The 17,004-nt window shown below is 34.0% G+C and overlaps 1 protein-coding gene across 1 annotated transcript; it reads right to left on the bottom strand.

The window, feature by feature from the left end:
- Positions 1-504: 504 nt before the first annotated feature.
- Positions 505-14,279, bottom strand: LOC106061739 (uncharacterized). The gene is made up of 9 exons (XM_056033402.1): positions 13,866-14,279; positions 11,629-11,736; positions 9,050-9,201; positions 8,245-8,403; positions 7,701-7,810; positions 6,650-6,761; positions 4,558-4,685; positions 3,443-3,590; positions 505-3,227 (listed from the first exon to the last, which is right to left on the bottom strand). Exons 1-9 carry the CDS (start codon positions 14,172-14,174, stop codon positions 3,188-3,190), a joined length of 1,266 nt encoding a protein of 421 aa, XP_055889377.1. The 5' UTR covers positions 14,175-14,279; the 3' UTR covers positions 505-3,187.
- Between the last annotated feature and the right edge of the window lie 2,725 nt (positions 14,280-17,004).

Genomic DNA, 17,004 nt, shown 5'->3' with positions numbered 1-17,004 from the left:
TCTATAAGACAGCTACAATTTCTATAAAAGTATGAAATAAAAGAAACTTTTTTGGTCATTGTAAGCAATTTATTCAAATATAAAAAAAGCAAAATATTATGTAAAAAAATGTAGAAACAATTATGCTTAGATGAAAACCAACATTATGGTTGAATCAAATGATGTCATGTACAGGATGTTTCACATGAAATCAAAATCATCGTAATCCATGTATGTAAAGCACTAGCCAATATATTCAAATCAAATTTAAAAAGTTTTGTTTTAGAAGTTAAAACTGAAAGCAACTTGAGCTATTTGTATGAACTTTGTGTTTGAAATCGCAAAAGTTTTTTTTTAACATTATCTCTCATTTTTGTTTTCCTTTTGTAAATGCTAATAATAATAGAATCATAATCCAAATTAAAAAAAAAAACATTACTCAAAACAATTTTTAAAAAGGCACAATCTGCAACAACATTGTGATATTGAAAAAGTGTATAATTGATCATGTAACTGCTCTTCGACAAAAAAAAAAAAGAAAGACAAATTGCCAACTTCAATTTGACTTAGAAGAACAGCTGCACACTTCCTATTCATATTAAAAAGAAATTCTGTTATCAAGAAACATATTTATTCGCTTACCAAAGAATAAAACATTGTTTTAAAACAAAACATTCAGAATTTCAAACTCATTTAGCACCTGGCCAAAAGGAATGCTGGAGAATAACGAAACATTAACATGGCTACATTTTGAGACCCAAAGAGAGAATTCTTTCAAAGACAGACAACCCAAAGAAAGAATTCTTTCAAAGACAGACAAAGATGATGAAAAAATGACATAAATTGATCTCCATTGAACTCTAAAAAAAACAATTATAAAAGATGATGTACAACAATTGATCTATGTAGAATGTGGTAAGATATGTAGGTCACTAAAGGGTCCTTACAGCTAGATACAATTAAACAATCTTCTTTGATCTTCAGACTTAAAGATAGCGCAAATGATAACAAGTACAAAAAACTTCACTACAACTTTTGTGACTGAAGTCCTCAGGCTGCAAGCACGATGACACTGTAAGTTTAGGAATGGACATTAAGGTAACATTAATATTATGAATAACTTTTTAGATGCACAAGACAAACTCCAGTATAACTGGCCATTTATCTGCTGGTAGTACCAAGGGTATTATCAAGAATACAGGTAGGTCACGGCTCATGTTTACAGTTGAAGACATTCCTTCAGATATGAAGATGAATACACCCAAGCCCAAACCTACTGCAGGCAAACTGGATGACAGTGGGCAGGTTTTATATTCAGAAAAGAAAACAGTAGAATTGTTTTACTCAAGACATCACTTAAACTTTAATTGTATGAAAATATTATTGCAACAATAGTGCCTACATTTATCTTTAACTTGGCCTAATGTTGACTTAAAGTGCCTTAGAATGTGGAAATAACCAGCCTATAGGGAATGAGCTATTTAAAAAATAAATAATACAGAAAATACAATATCGTGCTTGTCTTTTAAAGTCTAAAACAAAAAAATAAAGTCCCCAGATACCCTTAAACAAATGAAAACTATGTACTTTAAAAAGGTAAAAAGAAGTCTGTAATGAAAATGAACAGCAAGAACTGACTTTATAAAAAGCAATGCATAATGTCCTCTTTCCTTTCACACTCTTTACTCTGCAGCCGCCTCATCAAGACAACGAAGGAACAGAAAGTTCATTTACCAAAGCAGCTTGTTGTTCAATATACTGAATATCAGTTTCGACATCCTGTAGCCCATCACTACATGATATTTTAGGAGCTTGTATGGTGGTGTTTGTTGTTTTTTACCTTCCCAAAGTGTTGCTAAGTTATCTGGACTGCTGGAATTTAGAGTGTTTTCAGGACTCTAGTGTACATTTAACAATTTATTTTTAAAATTTAGATAAACTTGTTTTTTTCTCAATGTCTTAAAGATACTTAATTAATAATAAGCAGGTAAAAAGCAGAAACAATTTTAAAAGAAATAAACAAAATGGCCCTAATAAAAAGGAGAAAAAAAAATGCACCAACAACATAACGATATTTGTAGGAGATCTGGTGGCTGAATTGTAGAGCACTAGGCACTCACCCATAATAATTGGTTTGGAATCTTGATGTAGACTGAAGTTGAAGTTATTTCAGCTTTATTGGGTGCCTGACATCTTTGGGGGAAAGTAAAACAGATCGATTATTGTGCTGGTCACATAATACCCTAGTAAACTGTTGGCCAAAAAAACTGATAAACTCCCCATAGACTAGTACATTGTAATGAGAAAATTACTAAGCAGGAACCATTGTATTATTATTTTTGCTAGCGTGATGTCCAAAATATGGCCTGTGGGCAGCATCCGGCCCACGACATGGTGCTATCTGGCCTGTTGAAACATCATTTCATATCTTTCTCTAGGGATCTAATTCTTCTTCAATTGATTTCTTTCTATGGCATTCTATATTTCATATTAATTTCTTTGTTCTTGTAAGAAAAAAAACGTTTACGATTTCGGTGAAATGAATTAACATATTATTTTTAATTGATGGAAATTTCCCCTGTGGTTTTAAGTACATGGGTTTCTAATAAAAGTGCTTTATAATCTATTTAATCTTTTTGTATTATTTCGGTAATATGGATTGGAAGACAAATGTCGGAAATAAAAATAACCTGAAAGTCTAATAAGGTTAGTTTTTTTACAATTGTGCATAGATATCGACAATAATTAACCGTAATAAAATACTATACAAAATACAATAAGAAAACACGTTAAAAAAAATTTCACATAGAAAATATTGTTGTGAAATAAAATATAGGAAGAAATGTCACTGGATTGTGAGACAAATGTCTTAAAATATGTAGAAATATTGAATCGTAAATAATATATCACAGGTAATGGCACTTATGATTTAGAAATTAAGCATGAAAGTACAATAACAAAGACTAGATTGGTTTAGCCAAGTAACTAATACTAAATTACAAAACAAAACTTATCTCTGGCTCTATTTCCTTCAGAGTGTGAAACGTTACATGGTTTCATTAAGATGCTGTATAGTTTTTATAAGCTTTCTTTACTTAACTGAAAAACTAATTTACAAGTACTAGCAAAATTTACTAGAGAATTGATATCAATGGGAATAAAAGGTTTTTAAAAATTAGACGAAGAATCATCATTTGGCTAGAAGAAGTCACTTTCCAATTTTCTTGTCATTTTTTCCTGCCAGGTTTCTGAAAAAAAAAAAGTGAAAAGTGATTACTTCTACTAGAATTATAAAAATATAAAATTTGACCAACAAAAGAATTTTGAATCATCTCATTTCTTTGCTCTTTTACAACCTTTTTTCCAAACAAAATTTTGTTTTTTCTAAATTTTTAAATTGTATATAAGATATAAACAATGCAAATTAATTATTAATTATATTTAGAAGGGTAAAAGCTCAAACCTGTAATCCCATTCACTAATGCCCCACCCCTTCACACCATTCACAGAATAGTTGCAGAATCTCTCGTAAATTTTGGCATCCCAATCTTTTCCCATGTAAAATACTGGACATTGAATCTTGTCAGACATCATATAGTAGGACTTCTCACCTTCAAGAAAGAATTTAATAACTATTCTAGGTCATACATTCAATGACATTTAGAGATAGCTTAAAAAAAAACAAAGTCCATGGCCTAATTGGTTTTGTTGGCTGTGTTCAGTCATAACCATCACTTTGGTTTATCTCCCATAGACAAGTATATTGTAAAGAGAAATTTGTCTTACTTAGCAGTCATTATTGTATTGTTATTTTCATTAGTGTGTTGCTCTTTCTGCCATGAATTCCATTCTAATACTTCTATTATTCATATTGATTTTTGTATTCTTATAAGAAAAAAAAACATGAATGTTTTTGATGACATGAACTGATATGGTAAAAGCCAGAGCATTGATCAGAATGTAGCTTTCTCTCTCTCTCAGCAGATTGCCCTGTTTCACACAGCAGTGGGCTCCAAAGGAACCATAACTCTTTCAATACAGGTTCTGCTAGGACATAGCACTAAGAATCACTGGCTCCTGTTTTTTTCTTCAAGGATGACTCCTAAAGTATTTCCCATGTTCGATACAGCTGAAAATCAGCGGAAGTTGGAATCAAGTTTTTCTCTTCCTAATCAGATAACCAGCCAAGGCTAATGAGCCCCTCCTGCTCAAAATTACTACTTTAGGCTCGAGTTTCTTGCTATCACCTCTTCTCCGATCAGTGATAACTGTCCTGCCAGGATTGGTATCTGAGCCACATGAAAGCCAGGAGGTGTGCTTGTCCGAGGCTATATGAGACGCATGCCATTAAAAGCATTTTATATGTAATGGAATGCTTATAGCCACAAACATATTTGTCAACAAGTTCAATAGAAGACAACATTAGTATATTTAATAGCATTACAAGTTTAATCTTTAACTTAATACAACTTTATAAACAACATTTTTTTTAAACTTTTTTCTTCAATATATAATATTAACTTTAAACAAAATCTTATTTTAAATTTTATTCAATTATTCAGTTTTTTTATGAGTTACCTGCAGTAAAGTTCAGCACCAGTTTATCAGGTGGTTCACCTTCATCCCCCCAGTTGTAAAACTCAAAGTCTGTACTGCTGACAGGATCCATTGAGCCATCTGGGTGAAACACATAGCCTACGACCAGCCTGAAATATTAATACAAGTATATGTTGTGCTGTATTATGTATTTAGTATAAGCATAGGGCCATCAAAAACACAGAATTGAAACATTTCTAGCAAGAAGCCATGCACAATTAATGAAAAGAAGATAGCTTCACAGTAAAAGAAACCCTGTGTTTATGTTTGATATATGTTTCAATGCCAGATGACAACAATGTCTTCATGTTATGAGGAGATTGTGTTCATTAAACAATGCATTTCTAATGTTCTAATTTTGTACAGTTCTCCTCTATTAGACAATTTAATAATTCATAGTATAAACTTAACACTGAACTCTTCTTTAATAAATATAAAGCTTTTATTCTGGAACTAGGAATCCCTTTAATATTATACACACTACATCAGTATATAATACAATTTAAATTCTTTTATTATAGTCATCCTCTTGCAAAACTGAATATGCCAGTCTTTAAATACTACATCTTGCCCACTTCTAGCAACATCCAATCTATTTTTAAAGCTTACTGAAAAACCATCATTGTTTTTGAATAAACTTGTCATTATTTGTTAACAACATAACAACCATGACCTTGTGCTGCAAATCTAAAAATAAACTTAATGCAATAGCTGCTTTATGTTACTGACACCCTGCTAGGTCATGAGATTCAACCCTTACCATCTCAATAATCTACCATCCTGAAGGAAATGTCCTGTCAGGATTGCTTATCATCCCCCAATAGTGTAAAAGGCAACAAGACTTGGCAACAACAAGACACGACTAGTGAGGACAATGTTATATCTGAGGATGATGGAGTCTTAGGTTTTGTTTAAGCAGAATAATGTTTCTGTGTTATGATAGCCACCATATTTATTTCAAATACTTTTATAACACACTAGACCAGTGATGCCCAAAATACGGCCCCTTATCCGGCCAGCGACATGCTTCCACCCGACCTGCCGAATCGTCGGCACAAAAGATAGAAACCCCCCCTCCCCCATCTTAAACAATGTTCAAAATGTATCTTTACCTACATTAGGGCCTTCACTTTTTTCTAATGGATTACTACCAAGGCATTTAACATTTGTGCATTCATAAAATAGGACTATAGAATCTACTAGGAAAAGTGAACGGATCTTTTCTTTTTTTTTTTTTGTAGAACATGATACCATTGCTAGCCAACATGTTTGTTTTTATGAAGAAAGTGTGAATGTTTTTAAATAACAAGAACAACACAATATAAACAGAACTTACGCCATTTTTTGAAGTGTAAAGAGAAAATTCAAATATCCCAATAAGTCAATGTAAGTACTAGATCCTCGGGTTTAAAATAAAATAGTTTCAGGTCAATTTCATTAAGTTTTTGTATCTTTTTCATCATGTGGCCCGCGACACGAGTGTTGGAAAATAAAATGGCTCGCAGATTGAATTAGGTTGGGCATCACTGTACTAGACTAAAACTACTTGTATAACACATTAGACAAAATAATTAATCACCAACAATTAGTTATCTAATTTTTTATTTTTTTTAATGTCTTGTCAGGTTTAATGAATATTTGTGCAAAGTTTTAACTTGATCCAAGAATGTGAAAAGGGAGAAAATCATGTTCAAACTTTTTACCAGACAGACAGACAAAGTGAGTTGATATAAGCTTTGTAATAAAAAAATGAAAGCTAACTAAATAAAGAATCACCCTTTGTGTCAGGATTTTGTGATTTTACCATCACAAAAAAGATACAAGACACTGATAGCAAAGAAAAACAGACACAAACACTCTTTTGTTACCCTGGCAATCAAATCATTAAATAAGAACAATCTGGTATAAACTTTGTCACATGTAAATTATGAGTGAGTCTGGTGTGAATGTACACTTTGGTTTCTTACAGTTATAATGTTTTTTGTTTGGTGTAATGCACAAATTGTTAGACAAATTTCCATACGGACAATAAAGATTATTATTATTATTATTATTAAATAATTCTTGAGCCTACCTTGAGAGAGTTACTGGCATAGAGATAGCTCCAACACAAATGGCTGTGCCATCATCAAGATGGACATAGTTAAGAACATAACGGTGAAACAACTTCCAATCACGAATAGCACCTGAGGAGAATCCAGTACCAGGTTATGGACTTTTATGGAAAATATTAGATTTGTGATAAGTAATCTTTTATAATACCTAATAAAAGAGTTTTAGTTTAATCCTAATAAAAGAGTTTTAGTTTAATAAAAAAAAGTGTGAAGATTTAAATTATTACAAAATAAAAATGTATATCATCCTCGATGAGGATTTACAATATTTGTATGCAAAATGTAGAGTAAAGCAGTTCAGAGGAGTGTGGCTCAGAAAGAGAGTACAATTCATTGCTACATTTGATTCTAAGCAGATTTAGAGACACCTAAAGATAAACAATGAGTGAGTTGTTAGGGCAAATGATATAATAAAACTCAAAAGCTCAAGGGAAAGAACTTAGCTTTCTGGGAAAAAATAATTCAATTGGCTGACAAAGAAGAGCGCTTGAAGTGTGAGTTGTTGTTTTTTTTAAATGGGACATATCAGCCCAAGTGGTAGAGCCTGAGTAGAATGACCAGCATATACAACCATCTAACGTTTTTAATTATACAAATATTTTCTTTAAACTCTTGCAATAGATTTCATTGAAGATATTGTCTAGACAATAAGCTTAATATTTATGTCACAGTCTTATATACCTGATGATAAAAAAGTTCCCCTTTCAGACCTTGCGATTCAAAGGGCATTTGATGTAAAGGTTATCTGTTTCTGTGGTTAACAAAGGTGTCATGTAGCCAGCACAATGACCAACTGCCATTACATTTCCTCGAACTAATGTCTAATATAGGCTGGGTGGATTAAGATTACCAATTATACCGAAATTAAAAATCCCAGCCTTCCCCAGGATTTGAACCCAGGACCTCCGATTTGGAAGCCAAGCACTTTAAAATTCAGCTACCACACTTCCCATATACCTGGTACTTCTGGTGAAATGTTACAAACCAAATGAAATTTAGAGTAAACTTTACCATAAGAATGATCCCGAACTCCTTGGATCATAATATTTTGGTCATCGTATCCAGTGACATGTACTGTGCCTTGTATATTTCCAAACTGTTCATAATGGGTCTGATGAACTCTGGTGAAATGTAAAATATTTATGCTAAATTTTCTATGTTTTTAATAACAAGACAGATGTCATTTTGTTTATAATAAAAAAGTAAAGTAATGTTACCCTTTCAGACCTTGTGATCTATGGGCAGATGATGTAAAGGTCATGTTTCATTGCCCACAATTAATAAGAAAGGTGTCATGCAGCCAGCAAAATGACCAACTGTCTTTACTATCCCCAACTAAAGTCAGGTACCTATTAGAGTTGGGTGAAATCAAGGGCACCCTTAAAATCCCAAAATTCAAAATCCCAGTGTTAACCAAGATTCGAAACAGGACCTCTCGGTTCAGAAGCCATGTGCTTTATCACTCAGCCACCACTGTTATAAAATAATGAATCTTAACTCATTTAAATTTGTAAAAACAAAAATTATTTCATTTCCAAGATTAAGTTCAAAATACCTTTTAAGATTATTAAAATATTTTCTTGACCATTTTTCCCTGGCAATTCCATCAGCCATTACATGAGGATGTAAATCTGTATCAAAGTCAAATGGTTTGGTGTAAGCTTTCCACAAAAGGTCAAAGTTCACTTCCACTTGCTTTCCTGTTTCTGCCAACCTGTAGAAAAAAAAGTTCATTCAGAGTAAAATGGGTAAGATTAGGAGTGTAATTCTACAGAGCAATATTTATACGTTGTTTCAAGAAATCATTTCTCTTCTCACAATGGATGGATGGTTATTTGCCTTCTTTGTTACTAAATCAAACAGGACATTTCTTTTACAATATATGATAGATATCAGATACAGAAATGGTTAACACCTTTTTACATTTGCTTGAGACTTAATAAGAAAACTTTGTTTCATTGACAATTATTTCTTTATAGTTACCTGGTATTATTTACAAAATAAAAAACCCCTGATAGCCCTAATAAATTGTAGAATAGCTTCACAGACAATTATTTTTTAGTGACGATATTTGGGTTAGAATCAAAATGATATGTGCAATAAGCTTATCTTACTTAGCTTAATAGTTTTTAATGTGAAATTTACTAGGGAAATGGTGTCAGGATTGGGTTATGCTGCCTGACCACTACAACCTGCAACAGATTAACGAAATAAATAACCTCAATAATGTTAAAAAAAGAAAAATTCACTAAAAATAATCAAGGAGTCAAACACTTAAACCTTGTAGTTTCAGTATAAAATGATAAATCTGCCCCAAACAGACCTAAAAGTAACTTGTGTGGGATATTGCTAGAGATTACCTGAGTAAGCCATCAAATTTAATTGACCATGTGTCCATGACTTTGACAGGTTTTATGATCAAACCTCCAGCTGAATAGGAGGTGAAGCTGTCAGAACTTGTCAACCATGTATCTGGCAGAGATGGGAGTTCTAAAAGTCCAATAGATGGAATCTGCAAACAGAAGAAGATCAAAATTGTTATTAAGATTCCATTTTTCTATATGAAAGCTTTACAGTTTTAGCTCAAGCAACAGAAAAGAAACATTATTCAGTGTTACTATGTTGTTTCAGCTGCACATAGCAAGGATAACTGCAAGTCAAAGAGAAAAGAACAAGGCTGAATGCAAGTCAAAGAGAAAAGATAAATGCATGTCAAAAAGAAAAGAACAAAGCTGAATGCATGTCAAAAAGAAAAGAACAAGGCTGATTGCAAGTCAAAGAGAAAAGATAAATGCATGTCAAAAAGAAAAGAACAAAGCTGAATGCATGTCAAAGAGAAAAGAACAAAGCTGAATGCATGTCAAAGAGAAAAGATAAATGCATGTCAAAAAGAAAAGAACAAAGCTGAATGCATGTCAAAGAGAAAAGATAAATGCATGTCAAAAAGAAAAGAACAAAGCTGAATGCATGTCAAAGAGGAAAGAACAAAGCTGAATGCATGTCAAAGAGAAAAGATAAATGCATGTCAAAAAGAAAAGAACAAAGCTGAATGCATGTCAAAGAGAAAAGAACAAAGCTGAATGCATGTCAAAGAGAAAAGATAAATGCATGTCAAAAAGAAAAGAACAAAGCTGAATGCATGTCAAAGAGAAAAGATAAATGCATGTCAAAGAGAAAAGAACAAGGCTGAATGCATGTCAAAGAGAAAAGAACAAGGCTGAATGCATGTCAAAGAGAAAAGAACAAGGCCTTAATGCATGTCAAAGAGAAAAGCACAATGATGTGCTCAGATGAAGTGTGTTAAAGACCTACTCAGACATTAGATTACTTTTACAGACAAGGCAAGGGCATTGGCAACAACTTTTAAAAGTCTTACAATGACTGTAGCACTAAGCAATGAGACACATAGAAAAGCTACCAACAGAGAAAGGAAAAGACAACAAAAGGAGAACTTAAAATGACTTCCCCCCCCCCCCCCCCCGCCCCAGTTGATGATGACTTCCTCTGTGTATAGAAAAGAACTCAACCATCTGGGGGTATTGAGGTGGTGTGCCCATTAAAGGCAGGGAAATCTCTTAACAAAAATGTCTATAATATTGGTTATGTTCACCAGTCACCCTTTTTTATAACCAACAATGTAAGACTAACACAATAACCAACTTTTTTTTCTTTTGTATAGTACATCTTCAAATTCAGTGTGCTCAAATCTCTTTTGTAGACATGAAAAAAAAAGGGGGGGGGGGGGAGGAACTTGGAGAATTAAGGTTTCTTTGCTGCCATATATTAACTCTTTCAGTGCGGCATTACTCTCAGCAAGTAAATCCTGGAAAGCTTCATTTTTTTCTATTAAAATAATTCGCACTGAAAGAGTTAAACCAAATCCCACTTTGAAATTCCTTGCCTACACCAGGATTTAGGCTACCTTTGTTAGGTAGCCACTCTAACACTCATCCAGCTTTTACTATCCCCCAGCTGAAACTAAAATTTTTTACTTTCGGGATCTTTAGGGTGCCTCTTGAGTTCACAAATGTCTAATAGGTACCTGACATTAGTTGGGAAAAAATAAAGACGGTTGGTCATTGTGCAGGCCACATGAAACCCTTGTTAACCATGGGCCACAGAAACAGATGACCTTTACATCATCTGCCCTGATGACCTTTACATCACCTGCCCTGATGACCTTTACATCATCTGCCCTGATGACCTTTACATCATCTGCCCTGATGACCTTTACATCATCTGCCCCATAGATGGCAAGGTCTGAAAGGGGAAATTATTTTTGTTGACAACTGAAACACAGTAGATGTTTTGATTTGAGGGAATTCTGACACTTCTCATCTGACTTTTAACATTGTGGTACTGACTACATGATACCCTCATTAAACTTTGACCACATATGCAGGCAAACTTTATATGAACAACTAAACTATCTCTTAATATCACCCAGCAATCTTAATTTACATTATTAAATATACTTCAGTATTTGTGTAATTTACGTAATGATTATAAATGCAATCTTCATAATACAAGAAACTAACCAGAAGCTCTGAACCTTCAATGTTTAGCAATATCTTAATGGCCTTGACATTTGGTTTCAAGAGGATTAAACTAAAGTAATTCTCAAAAAAAAAAATAAAGTAATTCTAAAAAGAAAAACTAAAGTAATTCTTAAACAAAATAAAGTAATTCTTAAACAAACTAAAGTAATTCTAAAACAAACTACAGTAAAGTAGTTCTCAAACAAACTAAAATAATTCTCAAACAAACTAAAGAAATTCTCAAACAAATTTAAGTAAAGTAATTCTCAAACAAACTAAGTAATTCTATAAAAAACTACAGTACTTCTATAATAAACTACATTAATTCTCAAACAAACTACAGTAATTCTCAAACAAACTAAAGTAAAGTAATTCTCAAACAATCATAATTAAAAGCTCACCCTTAAATATAAAATTGTTTGAACCACGTTGTTGTGCCGCCGTGCTGTTGCTGCCACCATAAACACACCTTGTGCATTTCCTCCATTAAAGTAAACTGCATCTACAGCCTGAACGTTAAAATGGAATATGGAAAAAATGGAACAAAATATTTTCTAATTCTTCTCGCTATGTACACTTACTAAGTATATTAACTGGTGAGATCTGTCCTTTAGGATTTTAGAAAAATATTAAGAGTAACATTTCATGAAATAATTCTTCTGTCTGAGAAGATAAAAAAGTAGCTTATATATAAAGGCTACAATGAATATTGTATGACAGTGAAAAAAGGGATCTTTTTATCTTATCTTATAAAATACAGATGTTACTTCATTCCATGCTCTAATAGCACTAGGGAAGGAGCATTTGTACAAATTTGTCCTAGCATATAGAACGAGGAATGTGCCTTTATCTTTGTGTCTTCTGAGTATTTTATTAGATTTTGTTTTTGAAGATTATGGTTCAGTGTTTTATGTATAATTGCTACTTTACTTTTGAGTCTTCTAACCTGAAGGCTTTCTAAATTTAGTGATTTTACTAAAGGTGTTACTCTAGTCAAATGTGAATATTCGTTTGTTATGAATCTCACTGCTCTATTTTGTGTCTGTTCCAGTTTCTTAATGTTTTCTTGAGTTGAGGGGTCCCAAACAGAGGATGCATATTCTATTATTGGCCTTACTTAAGCTCTCCAAAGACTGGCTCAGTTGTTAGTTTATATTTTACTCTAACTGAAATATAGAACATCTCAAGCCAACTGGCTTACAAAAGGGAAGCTGGAGAATCTTTAAAAACACTGTGCCATAAACTTTGTCACCCAAGAATAAGCTACAGTGGAAAAATGATGCCAACATCAAAGAAGAATTGAAATCAAACACAATCAGAAAACAACTTTATCTTATCTTATAAATTATCTTATCTGGTATATAAATTACAGCCAGATCTTTCTAGAGTGAAAGTACTATACAACTTTACAGGTACTCTTCAATATCTTTAAACTTTAAAACAAATGTAGTTTTACTAATTTGAATATTTTTTTGTTTTACTTTATTCTTAGGGAAATCCAAAATTACTTCATTTGGAGGGGTTTTTTTTTTTTGGACATCAAAATTACAATGTAGATTAAACAAAATTTGTAAATGTTTAATTACAAGATGAAATGATAAAATTAGATTTGTCAGCAAGTAGGTAAGTTATCAACTGTCAGACTTTGTATGTCATTGGTTTAGATGGTGTGTATTGTACCATTAAAAGAACACCACCCAGAAGACATCAGATCTCACTTCTTTAGTTTTTTAAATAAGTTCAGTCTCTGTTTTCTTTAAATTTTCTCTAACAGAAAGAATTGTGCCTCCCAAGGATAGCAACAACAATGAGATGAATACAAGGAATATGCAAACAGAGACCTCCTTGTATGACCTGACATGGCACATTCATGGAATACCTCAGGACAGTGAACATCAGCTGGGAAGAGATTGCAGTTATTCTTAGAGTCTGATTTCTATAGAGATAGCCAGCACCCCCCACACACACCTTAATGCGCTGATCTGCGAGGGATGATTGAAATCTAGGTTAGTCTTTGTTTTAAACATGTCGGATGTTCCTTCAGAATGGAAGATTATTACATCCTATCCCAAACCTCCCACAAGATGGCAGTGGGCAAGGTTCAAACCCAGGACCATCAATATGACATACCATATGACCTGGCAGATCTGATAATTTGATTCTAAAATTAGAAACCATCTCAAGTCTATGGGTTGAGTAACGCAACATATTATATGATATCAGGTCCTAAAATAGAGATGTGGAAAATAATGTTTTTTAAATTCCTATTACAATGTATAATTTCACTAACTCACATACTCACTTATACTGATTACAATATATTGATTTTTATCAAGCAATTAAGTTAGTTGATAAATAAAGTCTATTTAAGACAGCACGACCTTAACTGAAATCTAAGGTCTAGATTTATATTTTGCAAGTTATAGATCTAGATCTAGACTGGAAACATTCCTAACATTGACGACATTGTATATGATGCATGAAGCGAAATTACAGCGGACGGGCCTAAGTCTTAAGTCTAAATTGTTATTTAGATCTCTAATTTGTCATTTCAGAATTAGATGGGGAAAAGGTTTATTTTATTTGAAAATGATTAAAACTAAAAACATATGCATACAATTCATAGATCTAGATTTACCTCTGGTTGATCTTCAGGAAGCTCTTGGAGTTTATCCATTTCATCTGGTGAGTTTCTAGAGCGTACTCCATATCCTGAATCTGTGGAAGAAGCGAGTTTATTTCTTTGCTTTTCTTCATTTTGACGTTTTCGCAGCCAAAGTATTAGCCGAAACAAACGATATTTCAGTGGGTAAAATAACCCCGGCTGGCGATATATTTTGGGGATGTGTATATGCCTGACTTCCAAGTTACGAATCACCCATTCAATAAATAACCAAATATACAATGCCGCCACAGCCGAAAGACCAAATAGTAAAAGAGGCGTCATGTTGCTGTTATGATACCTTTGACCTTTGGCACAGGGAAGTTCGGCTGTACAGGTTCTTTCTGATCTCACGACCTAATACAAGATTATGTCATGTAGACCTAGATTTATGTGGTCATCAGTTTCAACGAATGATAATGATAAAATCGATTAGCTTACATTAAAGAATTAAATATAAAGGAACAGATTAGTATAGAATAAAAAAAAAATAAAGGGGCGGGTTAAAACATCAATGTTGTTTGTAAAACAATTATTGCTCCGGACAAAATAAAAGGACCAGCGAACAACCTGACTTACAAGGTTTTTAGCGATTTACGTTTTGGGACTGAAATGTAAACCCATTTACCCCTCCCCCTTTCCCTCCCCGCTTCTTTTTGGATTTAGTTTTATGATCTTTTATCTGATAAGAACCAACGCCTTACTAAACAGTCTAGTTTTACAATTGAACAAAACGCTGGGTAGCCCTATTCAGTAGGCCTAACCAAACTTTGGACTAGGTCTAAGATACTAGGCTACTTGATTCTTAAGTTACCAACGCTGTACGTGATAGACCATATCACAATAATGTACCCGTAGATGTAATAATTGCGCATGTCTTTGATCTCGAAGACGGAGTTCAACTATATGCCTTTCTTATATTATATAGAGCCCATATGATCAACATTATTTTGTATTCTTTCAACCTCTAAAGTTTAACTAGATCTATATCTATAGGGGTAGGCCTACGTATGTTCTAGCCTATGCTCTGATACTTTCTCAAAAGTTTTCAAGTTGTATTTTGGAAGCCAATTTAAGCTATGTGAGTAGCCTTTTAACAAAGCCGACGCTTAAACTGAGCGTCTGATGCTGTTCTACATCAGATTCCCCATAAATGTGCACTCTACAGATCTATATTTTTTTATGAAAACAGTTACCGCAGCCATCAGAGCCTGATAGGCCTACACATGACAATGTAAAGAATGTTTCTGTAACTTGCAAAAACTAGATAAAAGATTCCTTATTGTTACGTACAGCGATAATGGAATCGACCTGCGTATCGCCAGGGCCAGTGCATCCTATATGGCAGACTGTATAAAAACGTCTGGAACAAACGAGGTATCACCACAAATACAAAGCTATAGGGGGTCTATCGAGCTGTCATCCTCCCTACATTGCTCTATGCATCAGAAACGTGTACAGTGTACAGAAAACATGCAAAGAAACTGAATCACTTCCGCATGACCTGTCTCAGAAAAAATACTGAATGTCAAATGGCAAGAAAAAATACCAGATACTGAAGTACTTCAAAGAGCGGGTCTGCAAAGCATCCACACAATCCTGATGCAGTCTCAACTGCGATGGGCAGGACACATCTGCAGAATGGAAGACCGACGCATCCCTAAACGACTCCTGTATGGCCAATTAAGTGAAGGAAAGCGCTGACAATGCGGACAAAGAAAACGCTTTATATTAGGGACACCCTCAAAGCTTCTCTGAAAGTGTTCAGCATAAACACAGCCACCTGGGAGACAGAGGCACATGACAGAGCATCGTGGCGTCCCGCTGTGAAAACTGGCGCACAGGTTGCTGAGGAAAAGAGAACAACGCTGGCAGAAGAAAAACGCCAGAGAAGAAAAGCAAGGCCCACGACACTAGCTCCAGCTGGAATAAGCTGCCCAGTGTGCAGCCGAACATTCCGGGCTCACATATGTCTCACCAGCCACATGATGAGTCACAAAACCCCATTGCAAAGTCCCCGGCCCCCTGGATGACAAAAGTGGTCATCATCGAACCACGGATGGACGAACTATATATAATGTACTGCTGTCACAATGAGACCCGTCAATTAGCTTTGGACCAGTTATGCACATTGAACTACATTTCTTTAATGGTGAATGACAACAATAACAAATTCTTCTCTTGGCATCTCAATTGCGTTATAGACCCAGAAGCCATGTAATAAATTTATATTATAGCTTTTATATAGCGCTACTTTCATGCTTTTGGTCCAATCTCATTTGTGGACCAGTTGGGGGGGGGGGTATCTAGGAGTTGGTTTTCCGTGCTGCCTTTAGGCGCTCAGTAAATACGACTCTGCCCGAGTCGGGTGTCGAACCTCGAGCCCCCTTCTAGGTAGCCAAGCCAAGCAAAGTTCAAGCGACCACGCTTCCCACCAATCCCAAATTCAATCTCTTTTACAGACAGTTAATGTAGTTGAGTCAGAGTCGAACACTTTAACATTTCTTTTACTGGCTTTAATAGTTTTATAAGTTTTAGCTTGTAATTGTTTAGAGTTATTTATCTGGAAAGACAAAGCCATAGTCCTCGACACTAAAATCCAACTGATGGGCTGTGCACAGCACTAGATAAATTCAACACTCAACAAAAAACAAAAGGAATATTTTTAAAATGTAGTTTACATAAAGAAAAGGGCGCAGTACTTGAATTTGAGGGCTCAAGCCAATACACTAACCACTGTGCCAGCAAAGTGTTTATGAAAATAGAAGGTTTCATAGCTATCTATTGTTGTTTCAAACTTTTAAGCGATGACCTAATTCTCTACTCAAGGTAGAAAGATAATTAATTCAACTTATACTGCAACATGTCAAGTACAATTTCTTTCCTTGTTCAAAACAAACAAAATAATTAATTACCAATAGTTGGTAAGCTAAGTGGAAATTTTTAAAAATTGATTCTTGTTTTGTCAGGTACTTTAATATTGCGCAAAATTTCAAAACGGTACGAGGGTAGGGTATGGGAGAAATAAAGTACGAAAACTTAAAGCAGCGGAGCAATGACGTTAGATGTAAGTGATTTACCTATTACTTGTGGTTTCGATGTATGTAAATGTTTT

The sequence above is a fragment of the Biomphalaria glabrata genome, chromosome 6, assembly GCF_947242115.1.
Source record: "Biomphalaria glabrata chromosome 6, xgBioGlab47.1, whole genome shotgun sequence".
Taxonomy (NCBI): Eukaryota; Metazoa; Mollusca; class Gastropoda; family Planorbidae; genus Biomphalaria; species Biomphalaria glabrata.
Note: the sequence above shows the minus strand (reverse complement) of the source record. Positions and strands in the feature narration are given on the sequence as shown.

What these genes read in the sequence shown, in the direction of transcription:
- LOC106061739 (XM_056033402.1), bottom strand. Translation starts at nt 14,174, where the DNA reads ATGACGCCTCTTTTACTATTTGGTCTTTCGGCTGTGGCGGCATTGTAT. An exon ending in AAACAATTTTATATTTAAGG is followed by an intron (nt 9,202 to 11,628) that starts GTGAGCTTTTAA and finishes TTCTGTTTGCAG; the next exon opens with ATTCCATCTATTGGACTTTT. An exon ending in ATGCCAGTAACTCTCTCAAG is followed by an intron (nt 4,686 to 6,649) that starts GTAGGCTCAAGA and finishes TTAATATTTCAG; the next exon opens with GCTGGTCGTAGGCTATGTGT.